The 20,504-nt window shown below is 38.0% G+C and overlaps 1 protein-coding gene and 1 long non-coding RNA gene across 4 annotated transcripts in view; one reads left to right on the forward strand and one right to left on the reverse strand.

Moving 5' to 3' along the window:
• The first annotated feature begins 4,842 nt into the window (after positions 1-4,842).
• On the forward strand, positions 4,843-20,281 carry LOC118355102 (uncharacterized). The gene is made up of 2 exons (XR_004816866.2): positions 4,843-5,230; positions 19,142-20,281. It is a non-coding gene; the product is annotated as an uncharacterized LOC118355102 (long non-coding RNA).
• Positions 6,492-20,504, reverse strand: part of ANKRD46 (ankyrin repeat domain 46) — a 31,226-nt gene continuing 17,213 nt past the window's right edge. For 2 of the 3 annotated variants that reach the window (XM_025451102.3, XM_049093282.1), the window contains exons 2-5: positions 16,456-16,556; positions 13,807-14,144; positions 12,493-12,651; positions 6,492-8,522 (exon numbers count right to left, since the gene is read on the reverse strand). In XM_025451102.3, coding sequence (XP_025306887.1) covers positions 8,306-8,522; positions 12,493-12,651; positions 13,807-14,117 — 687 coding nt within the window. In that variant the 5' untranslated portion in view covers positions 14,118-14,144; positions 16,456-16,556 and the 3' untranslated portion in view covers positions 6,492-8,305. Of the gene's footprint in view, positions 8,523-12,492; positions 12,652-13,806; positions 14,145-14,968; positions 15,063-16,455; positions 16,557-20,504 lie in introns of all 3 variants that reach the window. The other variant, XM_049093283.1, reaches the window with a different exon arrangement.

Below are 20,504 nucleotides of genomic sequence, written 5' to 3' on the forward strand. Positions count from 1 at the left end.
GCTGAAATTTCAGTGAAACAGCCCAGCCAACTCTGACCCAGACTCTTCAAATTTAGAAATTAGTCCCCAAAGAAAGGGAATATTAATTTTTATTGTGACAGAGAATAACCTTCTCTTAGCCCAATTATAGGAAAAAATAACTAACTCTGCAATGCCACACTTCTAAATACTTGCATTTATACCATGAAGATACAAGAGAAGTAGGCTTTCTTTAGTTATTCTTTAATCTCCAAAAAGGTTTTTTGGCTTATGGACACATACAAAATACATTAAGTATTTTGTAGAGCTAACATTGTATGCCATACAATTTAAAAAACACATAAAATAATACTGTAAAAAAGAGAAATTTGTTGAAATACATTTGTTCGTAAAATAATATATGCACACATTAACTTGTGAGGATTCCTAAAAACAAAAAATTATCTACTTAGTATTTTTTTTCTTCTCAAGAGTAGATTAACTACTGTACATCTCAAGTTGGAAGTACCCTAAGTCAGAGCTTATTATTAAATTATGATTCTTAGACTAATTTAAACGTGAAAAAATAACCCAGATTAAAAACAAAACAAAACCTTTAAGGAAAAAAAAAAGGGGGGCAAGAAGACTCTACTGACCATCCCTAAGTGAGTGATTCCTAAGCAGATAAAATGACGGCTTTATTCTGATTGTGGGTTATTCTATCTTCCCTCATTTCTCACCGCTTTTTAAAAAATACTACCAAAGATGTGGGAAAGGACACATGGGAACATGTACCAAAGGGCTCACTTGACACGCACAAGACACGTCTGACATGTGACAGAAGTAAGCAGTAAAAGGCCGTGTAGGTGCCGTCAGGCGGGCATTTTATAAGTTGGGGCTCATGTTCATAGTCCTGCTGCCATCAACTCCCTACCTTGAATTAAAAGTATACAGCGGGCAGCCCCAGTGGCGCAGCGGGTTAGTGCCGCCTGCAGCCCGGGGTGTGATCCTGGAGACCCGGGATCGAGTCCCACTTCAGGCTCCCTGCATGGAGCCTGCTTCTCCCTCTGCCTGTGTCTCTGCCTCTCTCTCTCTCTCTCTCTCTCTCTCTCTCTCTCTCCCTGTGTCTCTCATGAATAAATAAAATCTTTAAAAAAAAAAAAAGTATGCAGCAGACAATGGGATTGAAGAAACAGTTATTCTAATAAGAAAAAGTGCTGTGGCTGACCAGTGAAAATTTGGCAACAACTGTGCCTCTGATGGAAATTCTGAGGCCTTCTGCTTTGCTTCCCCACAGCATTTCCACGGTGTAAGGTGCTTTTACAGAGAACGTGCATTATCTGATGTGGATTTTTTTTTTTTTGAGAAGTGAAAAATTTCTCAAAGTGTTTATCATGAGAAGATAATAGGTTTACGGTGATTCTCCCATAAACAGACTGGGGTTACAGAAAAATACATTCTTGGGTTAGAACATGATCAACTTACTGATTAGATCAGTATTTTGGTTAACTATAAAAGTATACAAAACACAATGGCAAGAAAGTTTATATTTATGTACCTAACACCAGATCCTTGTATTTTTGAATAACATTTCTGATAGCCTATGGGGAGGCTGGAGATGTGAAAAAAGGGAAGGTTGGTTAAGAGTAATAATATAATATCTGGATCCACGTAACTGTGCCAACATCATCCTTTTTTTTTTTTTAAAGATTTTATTTTTATTTATTCACGAGAATACACAGAGAGGAGAGAGAGGCAGAGACACAGGCAGAGGGAGAGCAGGGAGCCCGACGTGGGACCCGATCCCGAGTCTCCAGGATCACGCCCCGAGCTGAAGGCAACGCTAAACCGCTGAGCCACCCGGGCTGCCCAACAGCATCCTTTCTCTCTTGTGGGATCCTCTTGGTCTTTTCCCCCCTTCCTAGATGACTCCTAATGTCCCTTCATCTCTCAAACTCTGTGATTATAGTGACTTGTTATAATGTTCATTTTTCAGGCTTCATTCCCACATGATTCATCAGAATGCTAGAAGAGAACCAGGACATTCGATTTCCACAGTTTGGAATAATACCTGCTTATTCAGCAGAACTTAAATCCTTTTTTGGAACAGAGAGACATATGAATAAAGTAAACTGACAACTGCAGCTATACCAGAAACCATAACTGCATTTTGTGTGTGTGTTTTAAGATTTTATTCATTTATTCATGAGAGACAGAGAGAGAGAGACAGGCAGAGGGACACAGGCAGAGGGAGAAGCAGGCTCCATGCTAAAAGCTGGACGTGTGACTTGATCCCGGGTCTCCAGGATCACACCCTGGGCTGAAGGCAGGCGCCAAACCCCTGAGCCACCCAGGGATCCCCTAGAACTGTATTTTGAATAGGAGGCAACAACCTATTGTTTCTGTTTGCAAAAGGTCAGTGCATTTTCTGTTGTTTCCAGAAACAAATTTGTTGTAGTCCTATCATTCATACTAATAAAAATAACTATCTATCATCCCCTATCAGGATCCAAAAATAAATTAAGGGGGCTTACATAATATGGAATTGCATAAATAAAAAGTGAACATTGAGAACAGGAAAATGAAACTAAAGAGCACACAAAATAAACCTGAAAGGCGGTCCTAGTAAATCACCATAAGATCCTGCATTATACCTGCTTCTAAGGCAAACCCAAGTGCGGCATCAGACCTTCCAGTGACCAATGTGAATGAGGGTGTCTACCTGACAATTACATAATCCATAGAGAAAATAAGATGAAAGCAAAAGCTCAGAAATGCAGTCACTTGCAGTTGGAAGAAGCAAAATCTTCTGTTCAGGGGTCTTCATAGAGAACTGTGCCAATAGTAACTTTAGTAACTTTCCTTACACAGATGCAGTGGGTGGGTACACAGGGCTGGTCCTCAAGATGATTCTTACTCGAAAATGATGGCATCCCAGCTAAGCAGAGGGAAGCATTGTAGCGTGATGTTTAGGAGAGACTCCAGTACCTATACTGCCGGAGTACAAATCCCAGCTCTGCTGTGTGACCTTGGGCAGGTTACTCTGACCTAGCTCAAATACCTACTTCTTTAACTGTGAGGTGGGGATGACAACAGCAATTTGCAAAGATCAAGCAAGTTAATAAGCATTGTATAATGTTAGCAATTATTAATGAAGAGCTTAGTAAAAGTAATTGGGGTGTGCACTGTCATAACACAATTCAGTATGTAGCTCTACACTGCTCTGACTCGATCCCATAGATTTTAGAACAGTGCTGTCTTTAGCACAGTGTTTAGCAAAAATCTGTGCTATTCAATACAATATCTTCTTGTGGCTACTAGAAACGTGGCTAGTTTTGCTTTAAAATGTAAAATAGAGTTGGGTTTTAGGCTCAGATAACTGTGCTAATAAAGAATTTCTAATTTAATTTAAATAACCAGGGGATCCCTGGGTGGCTCAGTAGTTTAGTCCTGCCTTTGGCCTAGGGTGTGATACTGGAGACCCAGGAACAAGTCCCACATCGGGCTCCCTGCATGGATCCTGCTTCTCCCTCTACCCGTGTCTCTGCCTCTCTCTCTCTCTCTGTCTCTCGTTAATAAATAAATAAAATCTTTAAAAAAATTTAAATAACCACAATAAGTGGTTACTGCACTGGACAGCATAGATACAGAAATTCCAGAAAGTTTGAATAGTACTGATCTATAAACATTTTCTAAGCAATATTCTGTAAATACCATCATAAGTTTTTTTTGTTTTTTTTTTTAAGATTTTATTTATTTTTTCACGAGAGAGAGAGGCAGAGACACAGGCAGAGGGAGAAACAGGCTCTATGCAAGGAGCCCAATGTGGGATTCGATCCCGGGACTCCAGGATCATGCCCTGGGCCAAAGGCAGGCACTAAACCCATGAGCCACTCAGGGATCCCCCCATTGTAAGTTTTTGATGAGTATTTGGCAACAAGAACTCTGGATTGTATTCCTTGACATCTAACTGGAGTGTGACCACCTCTATTGCCCGGTAAATACAGCCCCTATGCCTTGGGCTGTGGACTTGTCTGTTTTTGATGTGCAAAGTCCAAGGTGACTGAATAGAATACCAGCCTATCTGTGCTGTGAGGGAAGGCAAGGAGGTATTTGTGGCAAGGCCAAGATCACCCCTAGAAAACTGCTTTGAAGCTACTTCAGAGTGCAAAGGAATGGCTTGACCCAAAGTTCTACTTTGCTCAGCACAGTTGGAATTGTTTGGACCTGAAAAATTTTAAAGGGTATTTTAACCAGATGCTGGCCTCTTCCCCCCACCCCCAGTGTTCTATTAACTTTGAGAAATGCTATTTCTTGGTGTATCCCCTAAAATAAATGATTTGGAAAAGGTATACCAAGACAACTAAATAAGAGAAGCTGTAGTATGAATGTTAAGTCCCAGATAAAAGTAACAATTGCTAAAATCAAAAAAATGATTTCATGTAAGTCATGTAACGTAAAGGCAAAATAAAGGGAAAGTAATTGATAATAAAACTGTATTTCAATATATAAATGCTTAGGAATAGACATACAAGAAGAAGCAATAAAGTCATCAGTAACATAATATACAGAGAATTATATTGGTGACTCAATTATCACCAGTAACTGCTGTTGTTAACATGATTTTTTGAAACAGGTACAGTTCTTTGTCAAGTTTTAACAAAATAAAGTAGAATCCTCCCTCACCAATCTCATGGTTGTATTCTTAGAAAATACAGTGTATGTTAAAATGCTACTAAAAAATGAAAAATGGAGTTGGGTTTAAGGCTCAGGTAACGAAGTTTTGTGTTTTTTTTTGTTTTTTTTTTAATGTTCAACAGAACATTTAAGAATTGTGACATATGGAGCAATTCTTTGTTGTGCTAAAACTTCGTATGTGCTGGAGGACATAAAACTTCTATGGTCCCTGCCCACTAATTGCCAGCAGTACCTCCAATCATTTCTAAACCATTGCTCCAAGCCAATCAGTGAATTCAGTCACTCCCACCCCCACCAACAACTGGTTCATCAATCTAGGCTTCACTGTCCAGGCATGGCCTCGGTTGGCACGAGAATAGGTAACATGATATAATGTCAGCCAATGAAATGTAGAGGAAGGTTGCTGGGGGCCTGGCAGGAAGTTTCCTAAGAGAAAAACACAGGAAAGAGTTTCTTTTTCTCTTCATGGTTACAAATGGATGTGAGGCCTGGAAATGCTAAACTCATCTCAGAACCAGCTGGAGGATGAAGTCAACAAGCAGAAGGGCAGAGCCAGAAGCACAGGAGAACTGAGGTAAATCTGGATTGTCACTCTTGGGGTCTACTCTACCTCTAGACTTCCAGTTATATAAATCAGTAATTTCCTATGGTTTAAACCATTTTCAATTTGGATTTGGTTTCCAGCAGCTGAAAGCACTTTAATACATACATGAACAACTTCATAAGACAAAGAATAAGGGCTGGTTGGGAAAAAAAAAAAAAAAAGCTGAACCAAAACAACAGTAACAGGTGAATATTGTTCCTGGACTTCTATATCAAGTATATACCAGTTATGCTTTTTTTTTTTTTTAACCTGTGGTAAACGAGCCTGCATGCTCTTATGTGAAGGAGCTACAGCATTCGTGACTGGTTCTCCTGTCAGTGGCAGGCATACTGTGGAAGAATGACCAACATGGTTCACACACACAGCCTGTTAGAAATGTGAAAGGTAAAAAGCTGTTTCATGGGAAAAGAAAAAATATAGCTACAGGTGAAAAAGTAATGCTGTCACCATGTGTATTAAAGAGTTCTATACAACACAGGAGGCACTGTGGACAGACAGGATAGTAACATGGGTTAAGCTCCTGCTTTCGTGAAGCTTGTAATCAGAGACAAAAAAAAAAAAGTATGGTAACTGATGAGGAAATAAGAGGCAGAGCAGTGGACTGTCAAGGTTAACCAGGGAAGGTCTTCTGAACATGCCCCAGTTAGACCTTTAATTTTAAAGGTTGGTAATACTGAGAGGATGTGGGAAATGGTGCATAACACGAGGAGGAAAAGTTACATATTTAGGAACGTGGGTGGAAAATTTAGTAACGTATAGCTATGATGGCAGCAGGCAGGGTTCTAGATGACTCCACTGTCAAGGGCATGACAGACAGTGGGGCAGATGAAAAAAAGAAACTTGTATTTGGGGATACAGCTTCAGCTTGGAATCCCTGTTCCATTCTGTCTTCTCTGTCGACTTTGGACCAGTTAACAACCCCCCATGTGTCAGTTTTCTCACTTTAGAAAATGGGATAATATAGCTTGGCTTGGGGTACCTACTTATGGCATGAGATGAGACATGTCACGTAAAATATGCAATAGGTACCTGATCATGGTAGTTATTATCACTCTTGAATCCACAAGCAATTCACCCAATTTAGTTTCAGAGCACTTACAAGGCAAACATATGTGAGATTCTATATACCTGTTATATCAGGTTTGAAAAAAACTTTTTTTAAACAGGCAATTGCAACCTATTAAAAAGAGCCCTAAACTGAAAGAGAATAATGACACACTAAGAAAATGGGTTGTGATTAAGAGACTTATAAATACATTTATTGGTAGTATTACTGAATGCTGAATGCAAAGATTAAAATACAAAGAAACCAGCACTTAAAATCTTTAAAAAATGCAGTATCTTTACATAAATGTTAACCAATTCTGCTTCTCAATCTAGATTTACAAACAGGAAACGAATTCCAAAGCTTTCATTCTGAATATACTGATTTTGGGTTCTAGTGTTCTCCATTCTAACACTGTCTTTTATTTTGCTGTGTTTTACCAAGTATGACTTACTTTGTTTCTATCCTAAAAACAAGACTCTGTAAGCTGATCCTGAAGCAGTCAGTTAAATCAGGAATTTTTAAACAGCTCTTTAAGAGAGGATAAAGCTACATGAAAGAAAATGCCTCAATCCTACATATATAAATACAAGAGAAAATATCAAGAAGCAACAAGAATCACAGAAATGCCAATCCTATTCTATAGTTTCTACTTCTAGCAACAATTCAATTAACAGTAGCTTAGATGACTTTGTTCTAAAAAATAAAACCATTAGTTCTTTCACTACGATTTTATGACTATACTCCATGAATAATTATCAACTCTTCATATACTTTTTAAAAACTCAAGAATATGATTTACACATAACAGAATCATTAACAAAGGAGGCCTTCAAACACACTGTTGAAAGCTGCAATATAGTTTCAGGACCAGATTTCAATTTACATAATATTACCATTTGTAAAGAGTTTATGGCACCCAGTACAGTAGTGCTCAGCACTGTTACCTCAAAAATGCTCCATCCGTTCTTGCATCAGAGAATTACTGACACAGATGGGACTGTTATGACAATTCTAACAGGGCCTCTAAACAGGGCTGCATGTAAAATAATTATGAACTGTGATACAATTGTGACAATACAGCTAGCCTATAGAACTGAATTTTTCACTATAATAATAGACTACAGAATTACAGTGACAATGACAGATGTCAGAATTATCTTTCCCTGATAACTATTGAGTAGAAAGAGTTTTCTGACTGTATTTTTGAGGAACAGGAGACCTTTGACATAAACACTAGGGGAAACTGAAAAGTGAACAAAATGAACTCGTTCTTTTTTCACAGATATTAACAACAGGCAAAGCAGTTTACAAAAAAGAAAACCAAAATTATCCTATAAACAAATAAATACAAGATCAAATCAATCATTTTTGAAGAAAATATAGCTCATTTTCAAAAGTTCTGTTTGGTTTGTAACTAGACTCGAAAATATTAAAATCAACCAAACAGATTCCCACAATATTGATTTGCTATACAGGACGTGAAAAAAGCACTTCAAGTTTTAAGCTTCATGTTTCATTCTTTCCCCTATTCCCAGAAAAGAAAAAGGAAAAGAAAAAAGGGGCTCTTGCAAAAATAAACAAAACCCAAAACCGGCCAGCTAACAAAAAGTAAAATCATATAAGAAAACCTTTCTCATTTTGAACACTTCACTTTAGTTGGTCCCACATTAGGGGAAAATTTCCATAGTAAGGACTCTCCTCATCTCTTCTTTATCTATCATTCTTCAGTTACCTCCACGTTGTCATCAAACAAGGCTTTATGAAGGCTTTCCTAACAAGTTGGGCTGAGTCAGAGGTAGCTTTAGGATGAAGTATACTTGACTATGATATGTGGTTAGTTCAAATGAACATGTTGTTTGAAAAGGATTTCAATACATAAAAATGCACAAAGAAAAACATATAGCCCTCACTGCCTTGCACTAAGAGAAAACTTGAGAAACTCAGAGCAAACAGTAGAAGCCAGGAAAGAGGCATTGACCTCACCCCCATGAGCTTGTTTAATGCACCAGTTCAGGTTGGTTCTCCACGAAGGGGAGCACCCCGCTCACATAGTAGGCAATGCCAAGAGACAGCAAAGCGATGACAAAGATCAAGAGCAACACCCTCCAGAAGCCCAGATCCTCGACAAACTCCTGCCATGTGGTTCGGAAGCTGGACAGGACTCCTTCCCCTTGCTGCAGGTTGGGGTTGAGGAGAGAATGGCTTTCCATGGCGCTGTGAATGGAGCAGAGAAAAAGGAAAGGGGCATGAACAACACATTCCACCCATTTCAGAAAGATGCAACAGCAACAGACTTACTCAGAAAAGACAAGCCGCCATACTTATAAGAAGAAAACTGATCTATGTGCCCTCCCATACATTCATGTACTGAAGTATGCATCTGTGTGTATCTGGACAATCTACTTTCAACTATAAATTCAGCCCTGATGATTATGTTTCTTGGTTTATATCCAGCAGAGTCAGAGTTAAACATCCTCTTCTAATGAAAAAGTCTGAAGCAGAAGTCTTGACTGTAGGTCAAATGAGTGGTTTCAAACTCATAGTACCTAAGTAACCAAATTTTGGTTACTTTAAATTTAGAAGAATTTGAAACAAAGATTCATAATTTGAGAATGCATATTGATGAAAATAAGCAAAAATGGGTAAATCTAAAATAGATTTTTAGATTCACTTTTATACAGTGTGTGAATCTTAAGGTTTAAAGGAATTTTCACTTAGTTCAGTTACTTGACCAATGAAGGAATTCCTTCTTTTAACTGTAATCCTCTAAAAATGGACACTTAGCTCAGTCTGTTGCACATATGAACAGGCCTAGTCATTAGGAATTCTTCCTAATAGCTTCCTCCAGCTGGTTGTAGTTATATCTTGTACAAAAATACAAAATAAGTTTATTTTGCTTCTGCATAAAGGCTGAATCTAGTTGAAAATAAGGCAATACAAGTTCCATAAAAACAATGATTCTTGATTCTGGTTTTCAGAACTCTATCAACGAGAAATATGACCCCTACAAGTAGAAACCACGATATCTGACTTTGGTATTTGGAAGGCCACATTTTGATGAATTCAAAGCTCTGAGGGATTAGCACCCACAATTATGTCACAACACACAGGTCCAATAACGGGTTCATTTAGATGAAAGCCACAATGACCATAATCATATGCATCAACTATCTATTGCTTATAAAAGGTCATTTACCACCCTTCCTAAATCACTTCTCTTCATATTCTTCCAACCATCTGGCATAGAACAATAAAAACAGAATAAAACACTCTCTTACAGTCTGGTTCACCATGCAAAAACTAGCATTTTTATTTAACCTACAACTTAACTTTACTTCTTGACACTTAACCAGAGGTCCTTCAGCATTTACTGGTATTAGAGGTCTTCTCTAGTCATAGGAAGTGGGCTTCCTAATGCGGCACTCTCCTTGACATCCAAACTTTTCTTTGTATATTAAAATATATAATGTGTGTGTGCAATATTTTTTTGTACATGTGTCATCTACACTGCTTTGACATGCTATAGCCACAAATTTAAAAATAATTAAATTTAGGATATATGGGGGAGTGGGAAAATATTTTTCATCATCTTGATTTATAGGACCTTAAGTTATGCTATATCTCAGAGAATCCTAAGGGTGATAGAAAATACTAAGTATACTCAAAACTTGCTTTATGTTCTGCTAATCATCACATAGCTTTGCCACAATGCCACGTGCTAGCCAATCCCACTAAGCTTTATTCCTCTTTTCTATTAGTATAATTCACATATAAAATTCATGTTGTACAATTCAGTGGTTTCTATATTGACAAAGTTATACAACCATCTCCACTGATTTTAGAACATTTTAATCACATCTATAATAAACTCTGTACCTTTTAGCCATCACTTCCCATTGCCCCTTCCACAAGCCCCTGGCAAACACTAATCTACTTTCTTTTTGCTGATTCTGAACATTTCGTATAAACAGAATTATACAATATGTGGCTTTTTTGACCAGCTTCTTTTATGGAGCATGCTTTTAAAGCTCATCCATAGCACATATATGTCATAGCACATATCAGTAGTTCATTCCTTTTTATGGTGGAATATTCCACTAGATGCACAGATGACATTTTGTTTATCCACTTATCAGGTGATGGACTTTTGGGTAGTTTCCACCTTTGGGCTATTATAAATAATACTTCCATGAACATTCATGTACAAGTTTTTGCATGAACCCATGTTTTCAATTTTCTTGGGTACATACCTAAAGTGGAATTATTGGGTCATATAGTAACTGTGTAGCTTTTTGAGAACTGCCAGACTGTTTTCCAAAGCAGCTACTCTATGTTCCCACCAGCAATGTATGAGGGTTCCAGTTTCTTCACATCTTCCCCAATACTTGTTGTTGCTCCATCTTTTTGATTATAGCCATTCTACTGGTATGACGTGGTAACTTGCTATGGCTTTGCTCTGCATTTGCCTAATGACCAATGATGTTGTCTGTAAGTTTTTTAATTTAAACCTCAACCACCACATATCTACCATGATACTGAGCGGCAGGAGTAAGATACGGCAACTAGGTAGTATGAGTATTAGTAGTTCAATTTTTTTAAGAACTGAATTTACACAATGCTATAAATAATACAAATCTGTGAAAGAAGCAGGAGTAAATATTTCATATAGAGCAGCTCAGATGACTATTTCTATTGCTTAGTAACTAATCACAACCTAGGCAAAAGAAAGTTAAAAGTATATTTCTGATAAGGAGGTGCCAAGAAACTGGCTATTAACAAAATATAGCAAGAGAGGTGCTAAAAACATACTAAGCAAAAACACGTTCTTGGACGTTTTTCATGATAAAGAAGCTTAAAGTATTCATGAAAATAAATTTCAAGTAGTCTTGGAAGAATATGATCTTTTACAAATAATAGAAAACTCAATGCTGTCATATTGCTTCTGGCATCTGTCAATCCAGAGTACATGGATGACAGCAAGGGGCTTGTCAATGTATCTTAGACATCTTGATTATTTTATCTACTTGTCAGCTCTCAATCATACGTCACAAGCAGCATGCACTGTTCTACAAGTAAAACTCTAATTTCTTTGGACAGTAGTAAGTTCTTGAAAGTATCTAAACAGACAGTCCTAAGTGTGAGAGTGGAGTTCACGGTTCCCAAAGAGTACGCCAGCCAGCACATGAAGAGGAAGGAAAGCAATCACTGGTACAATGGAATCAAATTAAGGGTCAACTATAAAAAATAGAGAGGATTTCAATTAGAGCTCACAGAAACCAGGATCCCAACAGTCGGAATGGACTATATGATCTTATTTCTAAGTCCTGATCAGTCAAGCTCCTGGGTCAACAGCTGATGAAGGCCCTTGAAATATATTCCACTGAAAATTTTGAGAGGAAACAATAGTAGGTTGATCATCCTTCCTACCTTGTAGTTTGTGGAAGGCTGAAACTCCATGGCAGCCAACAGACTCCATGCTAGCACAACTCAGTCTGACCTATGCACTTGACCTGGTGAGCCAGTGGGGCCAGGAGGAAAGACAGTTTGTCACCTTTTCAGAGCTCCCTGAACTGTGTTGTAAACTGCTCCTACATGAGAAATGAGATACTGAAGGCCCTATCCATTGCTACATCTTAGCTTCAGTTACTGATAGGAGCCCAAATGTCATTTGTTCCAACTCATGGGAAAGTTACTTTCACTTTCACATTACTGAACTGTGTGTTTAGTCTTCATTTCTCTTCTTGTTTTACTTTTCCCCAGCACTCCACTTGCCTGCCTTTCAAATGGCCTTTCTGGTCTTCTAATGTTGTCCAAGTTCCTAGCCTTACTTATCTTTCTCCTTTTCTGAAGTCCATTCTGTTTGTGACCTGCACTTAAAATTCTCAAACTTTTGTGTCCTTCCCTCATATTCAGCTCTTAACCACCTCTTGTCCCTGGTGCTGACAATACTGCAGGCTTCCTTGCACAAGGGAAGACAGAACAGTACATGCATGTGGGCACGTAGTACTTTCTGTTAATAGCCTCTCAATTGTAATCTGGAGCCATACGGGCCTATATAAAGTTCAAAGAAAGTGTATCAAAGCTCCGTACTTGAAAGCAAATAAATAGAAAGCTCACAGAGTTGTCATAAAAGATCCAAGGACTTAAAGTGACTTGCCCCTTAAAAAATTAAATTGTTAAGTACCTTTCACTCTCAGCTGTCTGCATGGTCTCCAGTTTTGAGTGAGCTCCTCTGTTAAATCCTTTCACCTCCTGTTCTTCCAAAGATTCTAGCAATCGGATGACATCTTTATTCACTCCTCTGCGCTTTGCCAGAACCAAGGGTGTAGCACCTTGATGGTTGCTAAAAAAGTTCATAAATATAAAGAGGTCATTATACACCTGGATTATATTGTTAGTACCCATTTGTGTAGATCTCAGTGATAAAGGCATGGGCTGAATTGACTCAAAGCCCAGAGCAGAACCAATGACTGAATTGGAACTTGAATTCTGAATTAACCTATTTTTTTCCTTATAGGGAAAAAGGAAAGAAAACACAGAGGCAAAAGAGTAAATAGCTGAGAATAAATAAAAGAAAAAGAGGGCAATTTCTTAAAAATTGGAAAATTCTAGATTCTAGATTCATTCTTATCTGACATTTACATTTTATGGCAATAGAGCATACATATTTTTAAGGATTAAAAATAAATAAAAGCCCAAAGCAACTAAATAAGCTACTTTGATTCACCTAGCTATTTAACACTAATAAGAGAAGATAGCCAAACAGCAGTGAGTCCCATAGCCAATTCCCACCACATCTATCCATTACATCTGCCGTCTTTTTCAGATTTAGGTATAGTATAGAACCAATAATCAAGGCAACATATAAGTGCAGTTTAAAGGTCAAGCTCAGTTTTAAAGATGGTCTGAAACCTTTTCCACTCTAGAGACAAGGTATCACTAAAACACTACTTCTTGAAACTACTCACTATAAAAAGGACTCTGAGACCCAGAGAGGTTATGAAGCTAGCATGGTATATTACATGATAGAAGACTAACAATTTGGAATCAGACAGAATGAGGTTCAAATTCCAGCTGTGTGGCCTCTTTGTTTAAACCCTTGTCTCAACTACTACATCTGTAAAATGAAGATAACACCAACCTCAAGAGCTATTCATTCTAAGGATTAAATGAGCGAATGTAAGTAAACACAGCACAGATTTTCAAAAAAATGTTAGTTCCTTTCCTCTTTTTCCCTTGTCTGACAATACATGATTAATTAGTAGCAGAACTTCACCACTGTCTTCATAGAAAAACTTGTGCTGCTTCAGCATAAATCTAGAAGTCAGCCTCTTGTTTCCTCACTCCTCTAATGAGATTACCTTGTCCTCCATTCCTTGTTGAACTTGTCACTGCAGCTGATCAATGAGAAAGCAGAATTGATCGACTCAGATTGGACCACTGGTTGACAAACTAATGTGAGGAAATGACTAGACTTCAGAAACCACAGAGAACTTACCAAATATCAATTTTGAGTCCATTGGAAACTAAGAATTGAATAGTATCCACGTGGCCACAGAGATGGAGAGCTGTGTTTCCTTGATAATCTGTGGCCAGAAGATCAGCACCAAATTTATGCAACAGCTGGCAGATGTCTACATTCCCTCTGGCTGCTGCGAGGTGAAGGCCTGTTCTGCCCCTGCTGTCACGAATATTTGGGTCAAAGCCGCTTTCCAAAAGCCGCTTGGAATAGTTAAAGTCTCCATCAATACAGGCTTGTAGCAAGGGCACATTAGTCTGAGACGAATCATTTACAAAAACGTAGGACATTATTCTGGTGAAGTGGATGGAATATGCCTGTAATGAAGCATAAGGTGAGTGAGATTTGGGAAAGCCAAACTAAATCACCACAATGAAGTCATTTAGAGAAGCACTATTTCTCTTCCTTCTTAGCCTCCTGCCTCTAATAAATTACCTCACCAAAAAGAAACAACAAAGTTATCAATTGTATTTTATTTCCCATTACAATGTCTTATTTTCTTCATATCTGCTTGATCAAAATTGCAATTAAATTACTATAAAGCTCTATTTTGCTTTTCATTATGTAAAAAGATTAAGAGAGATCGTTAATGGTAAGCAAGATATAATTGCTTAAGTTTAAGTTTACTGCATTATCAGAAGACATATAGAACATGATCCTTAAATTTCAAACACATGCTATTGCTGGTAGAGATTCTAACTCAAAACAAAGCATATTTTTCACATATTTGCCTTTCATTATATTTGAGATATTCTACATGGTCAAAAGTTAACTAAATCAGCATGAAAAAAACAATGAAATAACTTAATTCATATTCAATAAAGACCTGCTGAATGTTCTGTCTATAGCACAAACTTCCAATTTTCATAGAGAAAAGCTAAGAAAAGCAACAAACTGAATTTTAAAATTGGAAATACCATGAAATCAACTCAGACTGTCTTCTTTACAGTATTGATTCTATTCTGCTATTCTGTGATTATCTAAATATCAGATTTTGCCAAACCCCCATTGTCTAAAGCCGGAGACATGAAGAAAAACAGGTCTGTCTGGGAATACAGAGGCAGCACAAAGGCAGCAATCTGAAATGTGCCCACTCCAAATTTCATACATCTGAGTAACCTAGCTTCACCAGTGTCCATACCTCTTTCTCTGATTCCTCCCTGCCCCAGCAGTCTCTTGGTTTGTGTGTATGTCTCCCTGACACCCTCTTGGTCCATTTAAGGAAAAATTAAAGCCTGCAAAACAAACCTAAAAAACTGAAGAGAAAACAAACCAAAAGAAGAAAACACAAAAGCAGAGACCAATATGTTTATAGAGATGACTCCCTGACTCTACAGTTACAAAAGCTGAGTCACAGACAGGGTTGGCTTGTAATCTGTCAACAAAGCCTTTCTTTCTGGAACACTGATGGAACCGGATGTTAGACTAATCTATTCTTGTGTCTAACCTCAAGGGGATTCAGGAAAGCATGGCTATGGAGTTTGGTGAGATTCTTGGCCACCACTCCTTTTAGCCTGGTTTTCCCAGCAGAGCCACAGGCCCTCTAGAGGTGGGCTACTTTCCATGAGAGCTCTGCTGCCTCCAAGGGTTCTCTGTGCAAAGGAGAAACATTAACACACACTAGGCCTGTTCTAAGACCGGCATCGCACCCAGGGCACCAAATGACTTTTACTTAATCTTCCTAACAACTCTATGATAAGGGTTATTATACTGAATTTTAGTAAGGAGACACTGAAAGATGTCAAGCCAAGGAAATGGCATGGTCTTATTAGGTTAGTCTTTCAGAAAGATTACTCTGTCGGCAATAGGGAAAGGTTAGATTAGAGTGGGTCAAGGCTAGAGACTGGGAGATGGAGGTCACTGTTGAAATCCAGGCAAGAAATGATGACAGTCTGATCTAAAGCAGTGGCAGAGAGAAGGGAGTAAACTGGAGAGGGACAAAGAAGATAGAATTAGCGTAACTTAATGACATGCTGCATATAATGGGTGAGAAGGAGTTATTAAGGATAATTCCAAAATTGGGAAATCTGCTAATGATTAAGAATTACAGAGATCAAGATAAAAGACTTCAGATTATGACACTATATAATGCTTTTTAAAGAAATTAACCCATTGAGGAGAAATTACTCATTAAAATAGTTAAGAATTCTCTTTCGAGGGTAACCTCCCAATTTTCCCCTACAGTAGTCACAGAATTCAGTCATTTAAAAAAGGACAAAGTTATCAGAAGCATTTTAAAAAATAAAATGCCACATATCAAGTGCTTTTCAAGAGATAACATGTTTTGTTAAATTCTCTTAAGAATAGATAATGAAAAACAAGCTACTTGATAGTTTTGGTTCTAACACAGAAAGAATTCTTGTGGTTTGAGGATTTGGGATTCTTCTGAATGTTGGCTCAGTGGAAGAAAAAAACGCCTTTCTTGCTTATTTATTTTTTTAAGTGAGAATAAGTGTGGTGTATTTTGTGATTTTCATTGTGTCCTTGAGAAACTAACTTTACATTAAAATTTAATAAGGCCAATGATAGATAACATTTTTATCTTGATCACAGAACTGAATGTGCCATAAAACAAAGCATCTAAGCTTTCACATAGTGTGAGGAAGTTGAAAGTAGAAAAATACTCACGTAAGCGTGAAGATTAGATCTTTCTTTCCGTGGTCACCCAGCAGTTTCTCTGAATTCTTAAGTAGGTTCAACAGAATATCCAGAAATGTGATGGCAAGGATCTATAGTAAAAAGAAACTTGAGTTATAGCAAGGGTGCAACATGAAGAAAGTCTAGCTGTTCTATTAAAACATAGAGAAGCTGGTGGGGCCTGTGAATATTCTCCAGAAAATCTATGAGTAAGGCACCAATTTGTGAGGCTAGTAGTAACTGACAAATAATGAGGCAGTGAAAAGGGAGAACAGAACTAAGGAGTGGTTCTGTTATCCACAAACAAGAAAGCATGGTCAGAAAGACAAAAGAAAAAGAATCAAATTATGTGCCATCAGTAGAAGACAAACTGGACTCTGAAAATAGATTCTAAATGACTGGGATTCAGAATGCATACTTTTCACATTATAAATGGTGGCTAGGTCTCAGAGTAGCCCACAAAAGCATTTTTAGAATTAAAATGCTATCTGCATGGGAGGAAAAGTAAAAACAACCAATATTTATATTTAAACCAAGCAGGATACATTTAAGGAAAAGTATTTCTAATCCATCTTGAATGCTAGAACTTAAATCTCCTTATGAGACTGTTCTTCTGCCCCTTTTGCTCTTCAATGTGAAAGAAAAATCAGCTCAAGTCTATTTGCCATCTTTTCCACATGCCAGTCTTGCTCCTCCTGAAACGTGCTGCTGCCCCACCTTTATGCTCTTGCTGGGACCCCTTCAAAACTCCCCTCTGCACTCAGAGACACCTCAAGGACCTTGTCTGCCCCACCATACTCTTCTTGTGAGGAATCATGGAAGTAGGGTCATGCACAGGCAGCAGGGGACCACCAAAAAAATCAGTATTAATTCATAAAACAGTTACTATGTGCTCAAAATGTGACAGATACTATGTGAAGTGGTAGGATATAAAGATTACAACCTGAATTTGTAGCTCAGGATGAGATTTAGGTTAAACTTTTACTGGTCATTCATGCTCAATATTATCAAATCCCTTTTTAAAAAACCTTGTATGGGAAATAATGTTATTTTATGAGGCTCCATTTAAATATGTAAGTCAAGTTGAATCATAAGGGTTATCAGTGCTAAACTGGAAGATGAGGGCTGACAAATTATATGTACCAATTTAGACACACTTCAAATTACTGAGCCACTTAATCCATTTCCTTGCATAAATATTCTTAGTTCACCCAAAGCATAGTACCTTTATACTGACCACTTGGGGTTGAATCTCCATAACTAAGGCCTACCTCTGATATATGATTTTCAATCTTAAAATGGTGCAAGTGTTACTCTGAAGAGAGTACAGTTCACATTATGAAAAGGACAAGCTTTGCTTCTCATTTGGAGATAGAATTATAGATTACATAGTTACCTTTTCAAATGACCTGTTAAATTCGTAAGATAGTTCCTCAACTGATGGTTCCCAGAAGGTCAGTTGTTGGGGGAATGGATTACACAGGTGATGAGGATTAAGGAGTGCACTTGTGATAAGCACTGGGTGTTGGATGGAATTGCTGAATCACTATAGTGTACACCTGAAATTAGTATTATACTGTATGTTAACTAACTGGAATTTAAATAAAAACTTAAAAAAATTCACAAGAAATATAATGCTTCTGCCATTCTCTTTTGAATCTTTTTTTTTTAATTAATTAATTTATTTATGATAGTCACAGAGAGAGAGAGAGAGAGAGAGAGGCAGAGACACAGGCAGAGGGAGAAGCAGGCTCCATGCACCGGGAGCCCGACGTGGGACTCAATCCCGGGTCTCCAGGATTGTGCCCTGGGCCAAAGGCAGGCGCTAAACCACTGCGCCACCCAGGGATCCCTGCCATTCTCTTTTGATGACAAGCCCCATATGAAAGTACATTTGATCAAATTACAGATTTATTTATGTGATTTCAAACTTAATATTATACAAATGCATTAGACCTAATTATACTTGAAACCTGCCAAGAAAGCGTCTAAAGACCCAAATTAGAACTTAATCACTAGAAATCTATTAATAGCTTCTCAAGAAGTTATGAAAGTAACTCAGAACACATAAGTATGGTTCAAGGGGTGAAGAAGACTAAAGATTTTTTAATTAAACTTTTTGAGATAATTGGAGATTCACATGAAGTTGAAAGAAATAGTACAAAGAGATCCTGTGTACTTTTACCCAGTTTCCCCTGATGTTAATATCTTACAAAACTAGAGTATCACAACTAGGATACTGACATTGATTGTCAAGATACAGAACATTTCCATCACCACAAAGCTCTCTCATATTGCCCTTTTACAGCCACACCTACTTCCCTCCCACCTCCACCCCACTTCATCTCCTGGAAACCACTAATCCTGTCTTCCATTTCTAGACCTGTCATTTCAAGAATGTTATATAAATGGAACCATACAGTATGCAGCCTTTTGGGGTTGGTTTTCTTTTTTTCACTCAACGTAATTCTCTGAAGATTCAGGTTGTTATGTATATCAATAGTATGACTCTTTTCTATTGCTGAGTAGTATTGTATGGTATGGGTCTACCACAGCTTGTTAAGCCATTCACCTTTTGAAGGACATCTGGTTGTCTCCAGTTTGGGGGTGTTATGTTAAAGCTTCTAAAACATTCTGGTACATATTTTTAAGTGAACAAACATCTTCATTTCTCTAGGACAAATGGCCAGGAGTGCAACTGCTGGTATGGAGGCTTAAAGATTTGGACTAAAAGACAGTCAAGTCTGAAGATGCCTAATGTTTCCATTAAAAAAAAAAAAAATAAGATCTTCCTTGGGATCACCTGTCTGGGTGGCTCAGGCAATCAGGACAGTGAGAAGTTATTTACAGAAGAGTTTGTTGGACCATGCATTAATAAGGGCCCCGAGCATTTACCAAAGGTACTGTGTAGTAAGAACCATTCCACAAGCAGAGTTATAAACACTAATGTATGAGTATGAACACTGAACTAGTATCTTTCAAGATTCACAGAGGGCTGAGTCTGTTCCCCTGTAAATGAACATAAAAGCTTCACATAGTGAAGACTGCTTTTCAAGGTAGAAAAAACAGGAAGGAAAAAGATAAAATGTGGTCTGATTTTCCTGAGGGACTATTTTTAGGAGTGTATAATACTCTAGAAAGGCAGTTTTTCTAGTGTCAGAGGTTGTTAAAAGAGCTTGGTTGGCTACCTCACCCAGAATGTATCTGGAGCTAGACTGCCAGAACCCTGGTTCAGGTACTTACTAGTTGAGTGACTTAAAGACTCAAAAAACAATAGTTACACCTTCCTGAGGATGGGCACAGCTCTGGGGGGGACAGCTCTCTACTGTACTGAAGATAGCCTGCATGGAACATTGAGCTTTGAGCCCCTGGTAAACAGAGCAGCATCTAGCAATGGAGTGACCTCTAGTGGGGAGTAAAGACCTCCAAGAAAGGAAAAGAGAACTGGTTCCTGACAGAAGAAAATCCACAAATTGTGGAACTGTTGAGTCCCAGAAAATCCTCTCCTTGTTCACCATAGCCTGCCTGGTTCCTAAGGGACAGTGTCCATGAGGCGCAGCGACTATTTTGGAGGCCAATTCCCTGGGACTGTTAAAAGGAAGACTCTGAGGGTCATGTCTTGAAGGGCTGGCACAGCTTAGCATTTAAAACTCCTCACTCCATGCCCTGTGGCACTGCCTGAGACTTCATGAGGATGAAGCCACTCATCCTTTAGGATGAAGCAGTCACCTTGTTAGGAACGAGAGGTCCTAACACCACACAGCACTTGTCTCAATCCGAATAACAAAACAATAAAAAGGTTTTAGTGGAAGCATGATTGATGGAAAGTTCCAGTTAATATTTTTTTTTATATTTTTCTTTTATGTTAATATTGGGTCATATCTACATAACTTTAAGATAGTATCCCCTTGATGGTTAAGAACTAATGGAGAAAACCTGTTGTATTTTAATATATACTCATTAAACCTAACTTTAAATTGGTCTACTAGGGCAGCCTACTAGTAGCCTGCGCTACTAGCGCAGCGGTTTAGTGCTGCCTT

The sequence above is a fragment of the Canis lupus genome, chromosome 13, assembly GCF_003254725.2.
Source record: "Canis lupus dingo isolate Sandy chromosome 13, ASM325472v2, whole genome shotgun sequence".
Taxonomy (NCBI): Eukaryota; Metazoa; Chordata; class Mammalia; order Carnivora; family Canidae; genus Canis; species Canis lupus.